This window comes from Typopeltis vanoorti, chromosome 21, assembly GCF_054136105.1.
Source record: "Typopeltis vanoorti isolate ZY-2024b chromosome 21, IOZ_Tvanoo_1.0, whole genome shotgun sequence".
Taxonomy (NCBI): Eukaryota; Metazoa; Arthropoda; class Arachnida; order Uropygi; family Thelyphonidae; genus Typopeltis; species Typopeltis vanoorti.
In genome coordinates this window covers 32,017,377-32,033,823 of record NC_143569.1, presented here as the reverse complement: position 1 = coordinate 32,033,823, position 16,447 = coordinate 32,017,377, and the positions used below count along the sequence as shown (strand labels likewise).

The 16,447-nt window shown below is 32.6% G+C and overlaps 1 protein-coding gene across 1 annotated transcript in view; it reads right to left on the bottom strand.

The window, feature by feature from the left end:
• LOC150094716 (hemicentin-1-like) overlaps window positions 1-16,447 on the bottom strand; it is a 136,096-nt gene that overhangs the window by 68,127 nt on the left and 51,522 nt on the right. Inside the window, exons 19-20 of the mRNA XM_090411650.1 lie at window positions 16,123-16,242; window positions 4,004-4,174 (exon numbers count right to left, since the gene is read on the bottom strand). Of these exons, the coding sequence (XP_090267776.1) occupies window positions 4,004-4,174; window positions 16,123-16,242 (291 nt within the window). The remainder of the gene's footprint in view (window positions 1-4,003; window positions 4,175-16,122; window positions 16,243-16,447) is intronic.

Below are 16,447 nucleotides of genomic sequence, written 5' to 3'. Positions count from 1 at the left end.
TCAAGAGCTTCGAGACTTCGACTTATGACCGAAGAGGAATTAACAGCTTACAGAACAGAAAGCAGACAAGCATGAAAATGAAAGAGATTTGCTTAGGTGTGAATTATTGTCTTTCATTTTGTTCCAAGCTCAGTTCAAAAAATCTATTAGGATTTCAATATACTGCGCTTATTATCGAGGATTCTTGAATGTCATTAAGTCAGGTAAATAAATGTTATTACGCATCACTGGCTCAAGTTCCAAAAGGTAACACCGCGTGGAAACACGCGAACAACATAACAGTTAAAAGGGCAAATATGTAAACGAAAATACATATTGTAAGTAATCATAAAAATAAATATGCACTCATGAATATTCTGTTTGTAGTCAACTAGAGGTAAGAATAACTCTAGTGGGGGAAAGGCTAGAAAAACTTTCGAAATTAGTCATAGCATTTAATATCTCTCTAAAATAATGCACGTATTATTCTAATGATTAAGCATTAACATATCAGTTGGTTTCTTAAAAAAAAAACTGCTTAAATTAAAACTAACATTAAGATTCTTCGTAGTCTTCCGCCTGTCAACCTTTACTTCCAAATAACAAATTAAAGTTCATTGAGGGTTACATATGCATCTCCTCTTCGCAGTAGATGCATCTGCACACCAACCAAAAAAAGATTTTTTTTTTTTTTGAGTTTTTAGTCTAGTCTTTCATTTTGTTCCGAGTTCTAGTAATTACTTTATACACAAAACAGAACAGTACTGCTACAGCAGCTGACAAGAGAACATTGGAAATTGTTACAAATTAATAATAGATACATACTAAGATATATATTATTAATTTTAACAATCACATTAATTCAATAGAGGGAAACACAGAGTACAACAATAATAATTCGATTACAAGAAAAATATATATCAATCTAATGGATTGATATATTTTTGACAATTGAGAATTTGTAGATTGCAGACAGTAGCAAACAGGAGAAAGAGGGGTGATATGTTTAATACTTACACACGTCTGAAAGAGTAATACAAGATTTCAGTTGATGGAATTTTTCATTTCATGGAGAGTGGGGAAAGGACAAGGGAGCATCCTCGGAAGCTGAGCATGAATGCTGCTAAGAAGGGGGTAAGGGCTAGATTTTTCTCTCATAGGGTGGCGCGCGATTGAAATGGATTGCCATTGGACATCGTGCAAGCAGTGTGAATGAATACAAGAATAAGTACGTGCATGTAGTATATGGTCTCCCTCGATGAGTCCCTGACTTCCTGGAGGTCTCTTAATAATAATAATGGATAATAAGCCAATTTATTAATTCTGGCAGATTCCTTTTCTTTTAGTAGCTGATAGTAAATTTGTAGATAAAGCTACGAAAAAAAAAAGTTAATTTAAAATCTTAACCTTCTTGGAAAAAGTTGGACTCTCTCCAAACCGTTCTGTATACGTTTCTTTTATAAATTTATAGCAGTGCAGTCCCAGTAACAAGTACACTGATTACAACTGTATACAAAACACGAATTTTTGCATGTAGAAGAGTTCTGAATAGCATAAAATACTATTCAGATATTAGTCTATATTAAATGTAAGTTATCCAGTCTTATATGGAGTTAGCAAGATTTTCCTTCGTAGAAACTCTGATTTTACTTCTCGCAAATAAGCAAGCCATTTAGAAGAAAACGCAATGTTGCTTAGGTCATAATACCAACCCAAACTAAACTGTATATTCTGTTAGTGTTATGTTGTTTATGCAATGCTTCACTCTAATTACAATAAATTTGGTTCTCTAATAACCATTCCGAAGTATCTGGAATATTATCTTATTCTTTCAAAAGATAATCGACATGGAAATTGCCTAATAATTTCCAATAATAAACATTGATGACAAATTTAAAATAATAAATGCTTATTTATATTGATGATAACTTTAAATTTAGCCAATTGGTCAAAGCCAAGTTTTTTAAAAAAATGATCGGAAGGTTTGAACGATGAAAAAGGAGAATATAAACTCGAAAAGTAACAGCCATAATGGAAATAAAAGTTGAAGTCAAGAGAACATGTAAGATGAATGAACCTTAAAGATAGTCTTCGAAGAAAGATGCACCTTAGAAATCCCAATATGCCCACAACCTGGTTCGCTATAAATATGCCATTTAGTTGTAAATAATTAAAGAGTCCTGTCAAGTTGGGAGGGTCATTCAACTTGGAAACAGTTAACTGAGATGGCTATACGGAAATGAATATCCGTGACAGGGCAGACGCTGCTATATGAACCAACGGCATCAGGAGCAAAAGGAAACGAAATAAATCTGCATCATCGTTAAGTGCGTTAACCATAGCTGTACGTGAGTTGGCAAACCTTGAGGGAGATACAGAATGATATTTATGGCTCTACACGAGAAACTTAGGTGGCAGATTATATGCACGAAATATTCTGTATAGGTGCTGAGATAAAATAGCAACACAGCCTTAGAATAATTCGTTCATATTACGAGGTTTATACAGAAGGAATTGCGATAAAATAGTACTCTGCAAAAGGATCGGAAAGTGAATAGAACTGGCGCTTAAAGTGGCTTTAAAAACTTTCCGCAGGTTTAAAAAAAATATGTTTTTTTATTATTATTATTATCTAGAACTTTCATATGTCCATCCTAACACCAACCTTGAATAAACATCAATAAGACATCTATTTGTTCTCTGCTTCATAGAACATATTTATAATAAATGGCTACTGAGCCGATAAAGTGAATGTTTATTCTCTATCTCTCTGTCTCTCCCCTTAGGGGCACAGTTAAGAAACTGAAGAAACAGTACGTTAAAAATAAGCAGTAAATTTTGCATGTCTTCAATATCAAATTTAATTTAAAATAAAATGGATTATTATGTTGAAACTTCACCTGAAAGATAAAAATTCGTTAAGCATTTTGTAATTATCATTCTTAAGAGCTTAGAAGGATTTCACATATCAAAATGATAAACAGATCAAAAGTAAATCTGATTACAAGAAAAGTGTACCTTAACGTTTCATCACAAATTTCACTTATTTTGCAAACAGCATATGACCAATGAAATAAGTATTAAATATAAATTTTCTTTCAAGTTTTGTGAGAAATTATAAAAATAAATATAGCTTCTTTTAATATAAAATACAATACTTTCCAAGTCTCAAAATCTGAATTACCTATGCTCTCTAATGAAAATTATGAAATAATATATTCCCACACCACTTAGAAGTTCACTTACTTTGAGATTTGTTATAAAATGAAAAGTCATTTCCCATATCATTATAATATGGTTTTTGGGTGGATTCAATGTAAATAAAATATATTTGCAAAAACTGCCTCTGCCAAAAATGTAATTTACGTAAGCATTCTGATTTATTTCATATAAAATGAAAGCCTGAGAATAACTAAAGCAGTTCATTATTTGAAGCGACCAGTAATCATTTTAGAGTATAGTAGAATCAATTTATCGTCTCCTCACTGCATAATAACATAATAATAATAAAAGTGTAATAATAGGTAAAAATGAAATAACATCAAGCACGTTTACAAAATTACAAAGAAACAAAAAAAAAAAACAAAAACAAAAAAAAACGTTATGTAGTACGTTGCTGAAAAACCACTGAACAATGCAAATAGCTTGGAAGCAAAACTGAAACCTTTGTCTAAGCGCACAACAATGCTAGATGTTGTTATGAAGTCAACGACAGAACAATTAAAGTCCACATAAGCAGTTATGTTGTTTTATTTGTTTCAAAATAATTTCTAGTACATATTAGATTTCACCAAGGTCACAACAATTTATAGATCATTTCCGCCATTTAGTGCTAACAATTTAACACATACAAACTAACAGGCCACAAGATTTAATACATCCACGACTAAGTGAGGTTAATAGAGAAGATAACAAACTATATTAAATCTCTCACAGGAAGTTTCAAAATAAACTGGCAGTGTCATCACTGTAATTACGGACATCCGTGAGTGTTTGTGTGTGGGGGTTAGATCATCTGCCTTACCGTGAATTTTAAGTGTCACAACCTCTCTAAGACCTTCACCGATGCTGTTTTCGGCTTCGCACATGTACACTCCTCCATCTTCAAGATTCGTTTTTTGTATAGACAAAGTACCGTTGGGGAAGGTTATTACCCTGAAACTGACAGGTTCCTTTTTAGAGAGGTCAAATGGATCTGAAAGTTAAATATGTACAGAGATGAGAAGCCAAAGTATAAGAAGTATGAGCAATATTTTTAAGTTTATAAATAAACATAGAAAAAGTTATTTGATAAAGAACAACTATAATAAATTAGTATATATTTTGAACTCAATCAAAACTGCTACGTCTTCATTAAAATCTTTGGATTATATCTGAAATAAAATTTGGACTTTCTGAACAACATGAATTAATCAAGAAAGTTATATATATTCCGATTTCTCCCATCAGTTGGTTCATTTTCCCAAGACTGTTTTAAAATGTCCCTCGAAACTTCACTTTTTTTTTAAAAAAATATTTATTATCAAAAATTTACATATTCATTGTATGCCAGATGAGTAAGACTTTTTTTTTTTTCAGTACCTGCTATAATTTTATTATATATGTTAAAGATACCAAGCTATTTTAAACCTGGTTTTACTCCATTTCCCAAGTAAGCAAACAGACAAGTAAGTCAAGTTCGCACCTGCAAGTCTAGGTGATCCCACACATAGTGCAAGACCAAGGCAACTCATGGTAAAAGGTGGATAAGCTCTGATCACTATTCTTAATATTTACCCATAATGCTTTGCATTATGGGTAAATGTTAATGTATTAAAGGCAAGGGGCCTTTAATACATAGCCCTTTGATGCTATGTATTAAAGGCAAGGGCCACTACCCAGACCGGTTTCGACCTTTATTGAGGTCTCATCAGTGGGAGCCAGGCTAGAAATACCAAGATTTTAGTAATAACTTGGGAGCCACGAAACCTGGCTCCCACTGATGAGACCTCAATAAAGGTCGAAACCGGTCTGGGTAGTGGCCCCTTGCCTTTAATACATAGCATCATACATCTCCTCCAGGAGATGTGCTTTGCATTATGGGTAAATATTAAGAACAGTGATCAGAGCTTATCCACCTTTTACCATGAGTTGCTTTGGTCTTGCACTATGTGTGAGATCACTTAGACTTGCAATACTTGCAGGCGCAAACTTGACTTACTTGTCTGTTTGCTTACTTGGGAAATGGAGTAAAACCAGGTTTAAAATAGCTTGGTATCTTTAACATTTATTATACCCAAGGTAAAATACTTTCCACACACACACACACACGCAATATATATACACACACACACACACACACACACACACACACACACACACACACACACACACACACACTCCACCTTTACCACGAGTTGCCTTAGACTTGAACGATGTTCAGGCGCAAACTTGACTTACTTGTCTGTTTGCTTACTTGGGAAAAAGGATGAAAACCTAGCTTATAAAATTGCTTGGTATCTTTAACATATATTATACCCAAGGTAAAAAACTTTCTACATCTTACTTTCATCCTGAGATTTTTATTTAATAAGGTCAAAGCACCTTGTGGCAACTTGTGTAGGTAAAATAAACATGACTTAATCTTGGCATTTTTTTTTTTTTTTGGTTTGGCTCCCACTGACAAGACCTCAATAAAAGTCGAAACCGGTCTGGGTAGTGGCCCTTGCCTTTAATGCATAGCATCATACATTTCCGTAAGGGGATGTGCTTTGCATTAGGGGGAAATACTAAGGAAAGTAGTCGGAGCTTACTCCACCTTTACCACGAGTTGCCTCAGACTTTAACTACGTTCAGGCGCAAACTTGACTTACTTGTCTGTTTGCTTACTTGGAAAAAAAAGATAAAAGATAAAATTAAAACCTAGCTTATAAAATTGCTTGGTATCTTTAACATAGTATACCCAAGTTAAAAAATTTTCCACACACACAATTTAAAAAAAAAAAAATCTAGGAATATACCTCATATTTTAAGACGGAAGGCAATGGAAAATGATTTGCTTAACGAAAGACCTTTCGATTTAAATACAATAGAAAAATATAATTTGTATTTTTTATTTATAATATAAAATATAAATACAAAAGATTTTTCTATATTCTATTGAAATATATTCTACTAGCTTGATTGTTCGCTTGATCCCGACCTCAAGCTAAATGCCTAACCGGACTATTCAATAATCGCATAATTGATTTTTTTTTAATGTGGTTCACACCCACGAAAGGTTATTAGTCAACCTATAGTACATTTGTACCGTGGATGGAATTTTTCCCCCCAATTATATTTTTTGTAATTTTTTAAATTTATTTTTACACAGAGAACAAACATTTGACTTTTTCAAGCCACTTCAGGCCTCCAATAAGCGATGAATTTCATCGTCCGGTGTGAGATCATCGAAAGATGAAATTCATTTCCCATCTGAAGACAATTACAAACGTATATACCCTCGACGAGATTCGAACTCGTGACCTGTTGGTTGGAGAGCAGGTACGCTTATCAATCGGCCAATCAAGCCAGCAAATTGTTGCAAGAATAAAAGTGGCAACAATACTTAACGTGAAAGTATTAGATACATATTTGTTGGTAGTACAATTAGGTACATAACAATGAATATAAAATAATGAAATCATTTGACATTACAGTTGAAAAATAATTTATGAGATGCAGAGTCTTGGATGTTTTTCAATTATATACAGGGACGTCAAAACCGATCCTGATAAACATCAGGTCAAGAATGGCTATTTTTATGGAAAAAATAAGTATGAGTCATTTTTAAGAGTGCCTGCCTGATTGTCTGAGCAGATAGCTTTGCCAAAATGACAATATTCGAACTTCATCATAGAAATAGATGATTGTTGAATACCTTAAGGTGAAAGTAAAAAGACCACTTATAATCTCCCTGTGAGATACCACCGCCCTACTTATTAAAGGTCTAAAGTGACTGAATTAGATTCCACGTTCGGTTTCTACAGCAATTTTTCAGGATTATGTAGTTCTTAGTCTACTCTCATGTACGATGCTTTATAACCTTTCGTAGATGGAATTTACATTAAAAAGTCGCAAAATGTGTTAACGTCCATAACATTTGTTTTCTCTATCAGTAAGTACCCGATGAAACTTTTGTTCTGACTTTACAGATTTTAATGAAATTTAGTATTTGAATTATTTTAACACACACATAATACACTGACCTCCTAGTTTTAGTTGCTTCTGCCATAGTTCCAAACAACAACAGCTCTCTCTTTGTATGTTTATATGCTACCATAGTAGTCGATCGATAACTAGCTAGATGAAACTGTTAGATATAGGAAAGACGTCTATTAATAAATCATACAGGCTCTATATTAGAAAAAAATCAGTTATACACACGCAGGATTAATTTAGTGCAGTGTTTTCTGTTATCTTTTTTCCTAAGCTTATTTATTTATTTAATACAAAACAGAGATACAAAACATAAAATAGAGCATGGAAGTAACAGTTTCTGTGCATTAGATTTTTTAAAAAAATTAATGCACATAATTCGGTAAATCTCTAGAACTAAATGTACATTTTTTTTCAGTGCATGTCACTCTGCCAGGCTTACTTTTGTATTTATGACCTTCTACCGCCATACTGATGACCTCTTGGTTTTGTATTGATTCTTTACTTCCTGGATAGTGGCCAACACAAGAATGAGAACACTTTTCTACAAAAACGAATTAAAACACGACACTAGCCTAAGAAACTATAGCTGAAATTCCAAACATAAACGTAATCCAAACTGCCATTTCTCTTCTGTTTTTTTTTTTTTTTTGTTTTTGGTGTGTCCACTTGTAATCGGTAATCTGGAGACTTTAATTTGTAATAATTTAGTTTAATGTGTTTTTTTTAACATTTGTTTATATCATCTGCCAAAAAAATAACGAATTTCATAATCTATAGAAAATATTTCATTATGAAGAAAAACCCCGCTTTTTCATAATTTATTACTTTTTTTTTTCATTTATTAAAAAAAACACTCGCAATCTGCAAAATGATTTGCACTTGGCCAGAATTCTGATCCCTTTCCCCCCCCCCTTTATTCTATAACTCCAAAAATTACTGGATACGTCTTGCATTTATCTGTCACTGTTGTAACTTATGTTCCAGTATTTCTCAACGCCCAAGCCAACTAACATGCAAGAGAAAATGCAACAAACGATAAATCATGGAACAGTACATCAGCAACAACAGACGGATACTCTAGTAGTACGGAGTCTATTGCAAGATGCAACAATACTTTCATAGATTAGCCAAATGACCATGCATCGAAAATTTGAGCACTGCAACGTTAATAGATAAATATAGTTGCTTATAGGTGAATATAATATTATTTTAAACAAAAATGTTTATCAAGTTTCAACTAGTATTAAAAAGATAGTAAGTTTTAACAGATTAAATATACCTAACATGTCAAATTTTTATTTGATCGATTTACGATTCTGCTGCTATAATATTTGTTTTAAATGCCATTCTTTTCATCTAACTATGCGATAACTGAACATCCTTCTTATAATTCATTTGTATTGTTATTTTAGGAAGGAATGAAAAGGTCGGAGTTCACGATGTATTATCCTTCACAATTCATTCTGTTTTTCTTCGTCTATCAATCAATCCTTTGGTTGGCAGTATTCATTTTTATGTGCGTTTTACATCACCCATTCACTCGAAGCATTTTCATTATTCTTTTTTTTTTAATAATAATCTCTCTCTTAATGATTATCTATTGTTTCTACTATCTTTAAAAAAAAATTCACGAAAGACTAACAGGCACTCACGAGACAATAATCAAAACGTGCATTTCGCAATAGCATTATTGTGTTGTACATCATCACATAATTGAACCGAGACCTTTTTTTACTTATGTATTGTGGACTGCTTATTATCATTTGTACCGTTTTTTTTTTTTGTTTAAGTATAAACAAAAATGAATGATTCAATTGAAAAATTATGACAAAAATCCTAAATATCAATTTTATTAAATATCATATAGCCAGAGTGGAGTTATTATAATTTTGAATCGTTTTGTCGAATATTCTTATTAAAATGGTCTGATATGAACCAAAAATTGAGAAGATTCGTCAAAGTTTAGTCCATATCCCTAGTAGCAAATTACATTAATCCTTCAAAAGCGAAGTATTTATGCAAATAGGTACTGCGCATTTTGCGAAACCTAAAATGGCATTCGCATCTCTTGAGAATAAGTTGCAAACTAATTGGGCCTCATTCAACGAGGTGGATGATAGAAAATTATCTTTCATCCAGGTGATATTCACAACTGGCATGTCTTGGAGTTATAATAAAGGTGATTTTGACACTATTCGTAATCTATTATGATCTTGGTCTGCTATATATTTATTCTAACTTTGATACCCTACGGTGAGCTGCCAAAGAACTCGTTTTGACAAAGCCCTTTGGTTAGAAAACACCAGGGTTCTAATCCATTCTAGAAAGTGAAGAACCCTTGTGAGGACTTTTCAATGGAAGGTGAGTTAGCAGGTCACATACGGACGTGGTTGGGTTTTTCATCTCGCAACAAGGTAAGCCGGCTATAACACACAAAAGTATATATTTGGTCATGAGACTAGTTACTTTATCCTAAAATTGTGGTTATGAAAGCCAATCTGAGGAGATCATGGGCCTTCAAGGGTTCTGTAAGTACCGCAAATTATATTAAGTACGCTAAGCAATTTATAATCGTAAAATTCGTATGTCAAACGTTGGAGCAACATAGCAAAATTACTCGCACCATACAAGATTAGCAAAGTTTGTACGTTTAAGCCATCAATTACAATAATTTTTTGTAGGCTTGCTGACGATCTACTATTCCAGCAGTCTAAAGGAACTCAAAAGATATCAAACTAACACTCTTGCTAATTAATTCCATAATAATAATAACATAAAAAGATGTTGAAAAACTTCTACGTATCTAACAGACATTACTAACCAAGAGATAAAACTTTTTAAATACTCTGTATTTGTCTTGTGGCGTTTGACAGACACACACACACACCTAACAAGTCTTCTTTGTTTATGCCTTAACTTCTGAACAATCGCGTCGAGATAAGAACACAAAAGGAAGCTAAAAATTTATGCGTTCTGAATTTGTTGAATTATTCAACTGCATTTCTGTTGAATTCATCTACATATTAATGATTAAATGTGCAAGAAAAAAAAAAAAGGCGGGAGTAGGATATTGATTATTTAAGTCGCAAGAGATCGACCCTTATCACGACACGCAAGGAACACTTACACTTGGAGACGCTCAGACTGAAATATTTGCTTTTTGTAAAGCTGAAACTATTCTATTTCCTTTGTAGTAGCGGCAAATCATTAGCACAATGTGGCCTGTAGAGTGCAGATTGTGAAAGGAAGTAATAACTAAACACTCGCTTTAAAAGCCTTTGGAAAATGTCACTGCGAGAGTGTTTTCATATGACATTTTTCATAAATAAATTATTCTAGGTAGCTAAAAGCAAAATCTAGCGAGTTACATAGTATTTTTTATACGTGGGATTAGTGTATTCGTTTTCTTTATTAATGAGACAAACACTTGATTAAAATTGAAATTTATTCAACAGTTGTTCAAACGTTGGAGTTTTAAGAAAAAGTATTTCAGATAAAGGTTTTAGTTATTTTTTAACTTTTCTTTTGTATTAGATGCTAAAGATTTAGCAATTGTTGCATCTTATTAGAACTGTTTAAATGTTACTATTTGCATTGTTTAAATACTTAGAAAAGTGTGTATTTTTTTAAAGTTATTCGTTTTCTTTCTTGACGTAAAAGCTTGTCTTCACAATTTAAACTAATTCAATGGTTTAATGTAAAACAGCTAAAAAGTATTTCAGAAAAAGAATAAAAAAAATTAAAGGCTTTATTTCGTTTTATACTGAATATTAAGTATTAGGAATTGTTATGACTCATCATTGTTTAAGTGCTTTCATAATTCAATTGTTGTGAAATGAAAACTACCAAATACAATTATTATTGGAGTGCAAAAAATGAATCTTTTCTTTTTTTTTGGTTAGTTATTTTAATTCCAAAAATAAAACCGTTCGACTAACGCTATGAAAATGGATTCACATGTATTTAGATATCTCTAAAAGCTAACTCTATATGAATCCGCTAATTTATCTTCAGTTGAAAAGTCCTTATGAAGGTTCTATATCCGTTGAGCTATGGAAGCTCTTAATTTAGAACCTTCATAAAGACTTTTCAACTGAAGGTAAACTAGCGGTTTCATATAGAGTTAGCTTTTCTCCCACCCCCCGCAGGACACTTAGGTTTTCTCCCAAGATAAACTACCCAGAGATTACCCGCAAGTGACAGAATAGCACACTATGCAGATAGAATAAACTCGTCATCAAAGTATTAATTGTATCTCTAAGAAATCAAAACCGACTTCACAGAAACCTTAATCGTGACAGGCCATTGGGCCCAATACGTAAGGGGAAAATAAGATACAACACAATACTGAGATTTTCATGCGTGTTATGTAGCGAAGGATGCAAAACGAATGATACTGAAATTAATTTTTTAAAAATATAAAGTGCTAAATCTTTTCAACATACGAATGGATACGAGAATTATGGCAACAAGATAGAATACTGCATTAAAAACAATTCAGAGCTAACAAGAATTAATGCGACTGGAATTACTTTTAATAATTACATCAAAATTTATAAGCTATCTTTTTTTTTTTTGAAATATTTTTGATTAGAAGCGCCTTTCAAATGAAAGAATACGCAAGAAAATAAACAGATCTGAGATGATATCCTATATTTCTAACCAATGAAAAGCGTAAGATTAATAGATTCAGTAAATACCCGCCCTTTGGAAAGAACTAGGTTCAAATCATGCGGAGCACCTAACAAATATTGGGTGAAAACTTTTTTGTTTGTTTGAGATGCGCTAATGCTTTTGCTCTCAGCTGTATAGAATTTTTTCAATTTTATTTATTTTATTTTAAAATGTTTAATTTTTGTACAAATAGCTATAAACGATTATTAGTTTCAACCTTCTTTGTGATCAATTTCTTAGATAATTGGGGAGTAGCCAATAATACCCAAATGCATTGAATAATTAGTGTATTTTTAATAATAGTCTGTCTCATTATAATTGAGATAAAGCACATAATGAAGTAACCGGTTTGTATAATGATATATAAACATCTACTTAATGCTTAAGTAGTTTCAGTTTCATTTTAAAATTGAAAGTATTCTTACTCACGTTATGAGTTAAACTAAACAAGGATGTTTCTTATAACAATGTATCATCAAAGAATGAATTTGTGTAAGAGTTATTCTTGACTAACTATCAATCCTTTCAGATCAGGAAAATCCCAGAGTTTTAATTGTAGAAAGGGCTTGTGATAAACTAAAAGTCCATGATTTTAGTTCATCTTCTCAAATACCGCGAACTTTTGAAAATGGTTTGTTATAAATCAGGCGATCAAAATTTTTCATGAAACTAAAATTGCTGGAAATCAGTAATGAATTTGTTGCAATTTTTCAAGCCTGTAGGATCGAATGCAATCGAACTCTCATTGGGTAGATTTAGCGGACAGTCTCAGAAATTAACTGTTAGTATGATGGTTCCAATATTTCGTCAGCAAGGGGTGCGGTGTAAGATTGTAACCGTACATGTATATCCATACGGTGTGAGATTGTATCCACACAAAGGAAATAGAAGTAGTTGAAATTAGAGCCTCGAGTCCTCAGAAAGGCGCTCTCTGCGAATGTTATTCTATAGCCTTAGTGGTAAGGAGATTAACTTAAAATTAGTTTCTCATATCAATAGGGTGGATTTTAAGATCAAATGGAGAATATAGAAAATGTCTATGGTGTTTCAAGTTGCTGTGAAAATGTATAGTGGTGGTTATCCAACTGATTGCGCAAATTGTCAGAGCATGGTGTGCCAGATTTTATTACCCATACCTGTGATGATGAATTTTTTGCATTTATCTGAGTGAATGGTCTTTCAGCTGCTTGTCCATGATTAGATATGCTTTTAGGGGTAAAGAATTTTTGGAGACTCCTAAACTGATAAGGGATGAAGTTAATCCTAGTGAGGGATAAATAAGGATGCACACAGCTGCATGAAACTTATGGTTCTAGTTATTTTTTCTCGGAGTGACTTGGGGGGGATGCAGGGGGCTCAGCTTTGTTAATTTTGTGCACTGTAGCCACTGGTGAGTAGATGTGGCAAATCGTGGCTGAATTTAGTTGAGATTTGTCGGGTTGGAACAGACACTTCACTAACGCACTTCCAATGACCATCTTCTTTCTTTCACGGCGTACAGAAAATTTACTCATTCGTATACACCGAGAAACAATTCCCTCGCCCCTTCCAACAATATGGTATCATCAAAATACTGGCTAACACAACCAGATATTTCGGTTCTGAACTCGAGCATATTTGCCACACTTTCTCAGCTAACCCAAAACAAACAAACTGGCTAGAAGAATACGCGCAATTAACAGACATAATACATTGACCACATGGCTGTAGTTGCTTCGGCCGTAATCCATAGCAAACAACGAATTCGACCACAGACTATTTCCATAGTTTACAGTTATAATAATACTATTGCATTCCCTATATGTATGAGGCATTTCGGTAAAAAAAAAAAAAAAAAATAGCCAGAAATTTAAAGAAACGCACAATTTCTATACATACCCTTCACGTCACATATCAAGTCGGCCACTTTATCTGCTTTACCAAAAAATCAACTCCCTCCTCTCTTAATTGTAGGGTTATACAGTTTCATGCACCAGTAACTTGTGCATTATAGGCAAAGTGGATGAACAAATAATATCCGCCTAGAAGAGCGCGCGCACACACACATATATATATATTTCGGCAAGCAAAATTATGCACAATGTGCGTTCTGCTAGACCATGTCCTGGACACACTCCAGAGAATGAAATGGAGAAAAAAAATTGTAAAAAAATCATTCTGATTATAAATAAATATGGATACGTTAAACTCTTCATGACATGGGAAACTTATCATTTCCGACATTCGTTTCTTTGCAGTTTAGGCGCTAAATCTCTAGCATCACTTTATTTGTTTTGCTTGCGTGCGTGCTACAAATCTTACATTATATTCTGATGACTCTCTCTCTCGCATTGTCGAAATATGAAATTAACGTTTCGTTTCACTCCTCAGGACTGTGCATCATTTCTGTTAATTTTATTTAATGAATTTCATCATTTCCTCGACTGTTTTTTCCTTATAGCATATTTTAAAGGTCTACAATAGGGTTTCAGTCGTATGAATATAAATATGGCGCCAAGTTTGTTAAACTGGAAGTTATTCATTTTATTTGTTAAATTAAATGTGATGAGATCAAAATGAAAAATTTTGATAAAGAATGACTGCGATTCATAAAGGTCAGAAAAGAAACGTGTGAAGTTAGAGTTCATTTTGTACTAGATAACTTCTATTACCATATTTCCTAATATATATATTTGTGTTATAATACATGGTTCTTAATCAATAATTACATGGTAAAATATTCTAACATCAAAAGTTATATTGATTATTGTTGTTGTCATAAATTAAACAATTCGTGCATTATTTAGTTTCTTTGTGGAATTGTAAATACTATAAAATGAAACAAATTGATAATGCAAACAAAATGTATATAAATCAATGATAAAAAATATAATAGTTTCCAAAATTAAAGGATAAGTCAACTATGCCGCCTTACAAATCCAAATAAATTTAGTTAATCAACATTGATTAACTAAATTTATTAATAACACTAACAAATATTTCGTTTTTCGTATCGAAAAATATCCTCACTGAGGTTAGAACAATAACTAAATTTGAGTACAAATATATACAGAAATGCATGCAATAACAATGGAAAAATTTTTTGACATGCGCACAAATTGCTAGAATAACAATTTCAATTGCAAGTGTCAAAGATTTCCATTGCACTGTACAGTTGCATTCACATTTCCATTATTATTCTCCTGAGAGCTGAAAAATTTTTTTTTTTCGGTGCGAACAACGAAATATTTCTTAATGTGATATATTAATATCACATATTATAAATGATAAAAGGATGTGAATGTTACTAAATTAATTTTCAATATGTACAAATGTTTAGCGTTAGGATTATAGTTTCGTTAAATTCAATAACGGTTTACATGCAAATAAAGTGGAAGATATCTCAGCGGGAGAATTTATTATAATCTGAAAAAGAGTGGTAGGAAGAACCACATGCAACAGTATTTAAATAACTTCAAGAGAATATGAATACTGGAAGAATTCAGTATGTCCAAAGTATAGAGTTTTAGCTGCAAAAACCTATATACTTTGCTAAAACATCACACAAACAGGAACCGAATGCAAAAAGGTCATAATTCACGATACACAAGATCTTATTTTGTTGATGAGTATGTTGATTTGAACGTGCATTTGAGAAACACAAACAATACCTCATGTGAGGTTTAAGCAGACAGTATTGTGTGAAATGATAATAACGGTATAGATGAAGATGAACTGGTTGAAGAATATCACCATTCCATATCACATATATATCTTGGAGATATTCTTCAACCTTTTCATCTCAATCTATAAGGCTATATCATTTAATACATACTGTCTGCTTAAACCTCACGAGATATTGTCTGTGTATCTCAAATGCACGTTCAAATCAATGATCATTTGACTTCCTTCAGAACGTATGCGACATACTTTGAGGCGAGAGGCTGCAATTAATCCGGATAATCAGGAAGTCATGCGTACTCTTCTTGAAGAGTGGATCTTATTGCTTACTAAACTGAAATGGTTCTCATAGTAAATCAACTGGTGATATGAAGCTTGAATTGCGACTAATAGTCCAAATGTTGCATTAGTATATTTTTCCATAGTAATTCGTGTTTGGACGATTTGTAAATTTGTCAAAACTGCTTGATATGTTAAGATTTTACAATTTCAAAACATTGGCGGTTTAGTCCTTTCATTTTAGAAACTGGTGTTACAACGAATTCAACGCACTGGATAATGTACTACTTTTCAAGATTAATTCAGTAATCATATAACACAAAATAAAAAGTAGAAAGGCACTGTGCTTACCTGGTAGTTTTGACCACTTAATATTAGGTTTGGGAGATCCAGTGACCTCACAGTCAAGAAATACAACTTCCCCAACTGGTACTGCAGTGTATTGTGGCTTCTTGATCCAAGTTACCGGCACTAGAAGAAGAAACAGTATTCACATTGATTAGCAAATTTTTACAACATATTACGTTAGAGAGAGAGAGAGAGAGAGAGAGAGAGAGAGAGCAATATTGTTTTAAGACACCGTTCGTTTTCCTTGTTTAAAACATTCGTAATGATATAATTTTTAAGGAAAGACAGTTTCATTTATTGATATCTGCTTTCGAATTGTGCAATATCG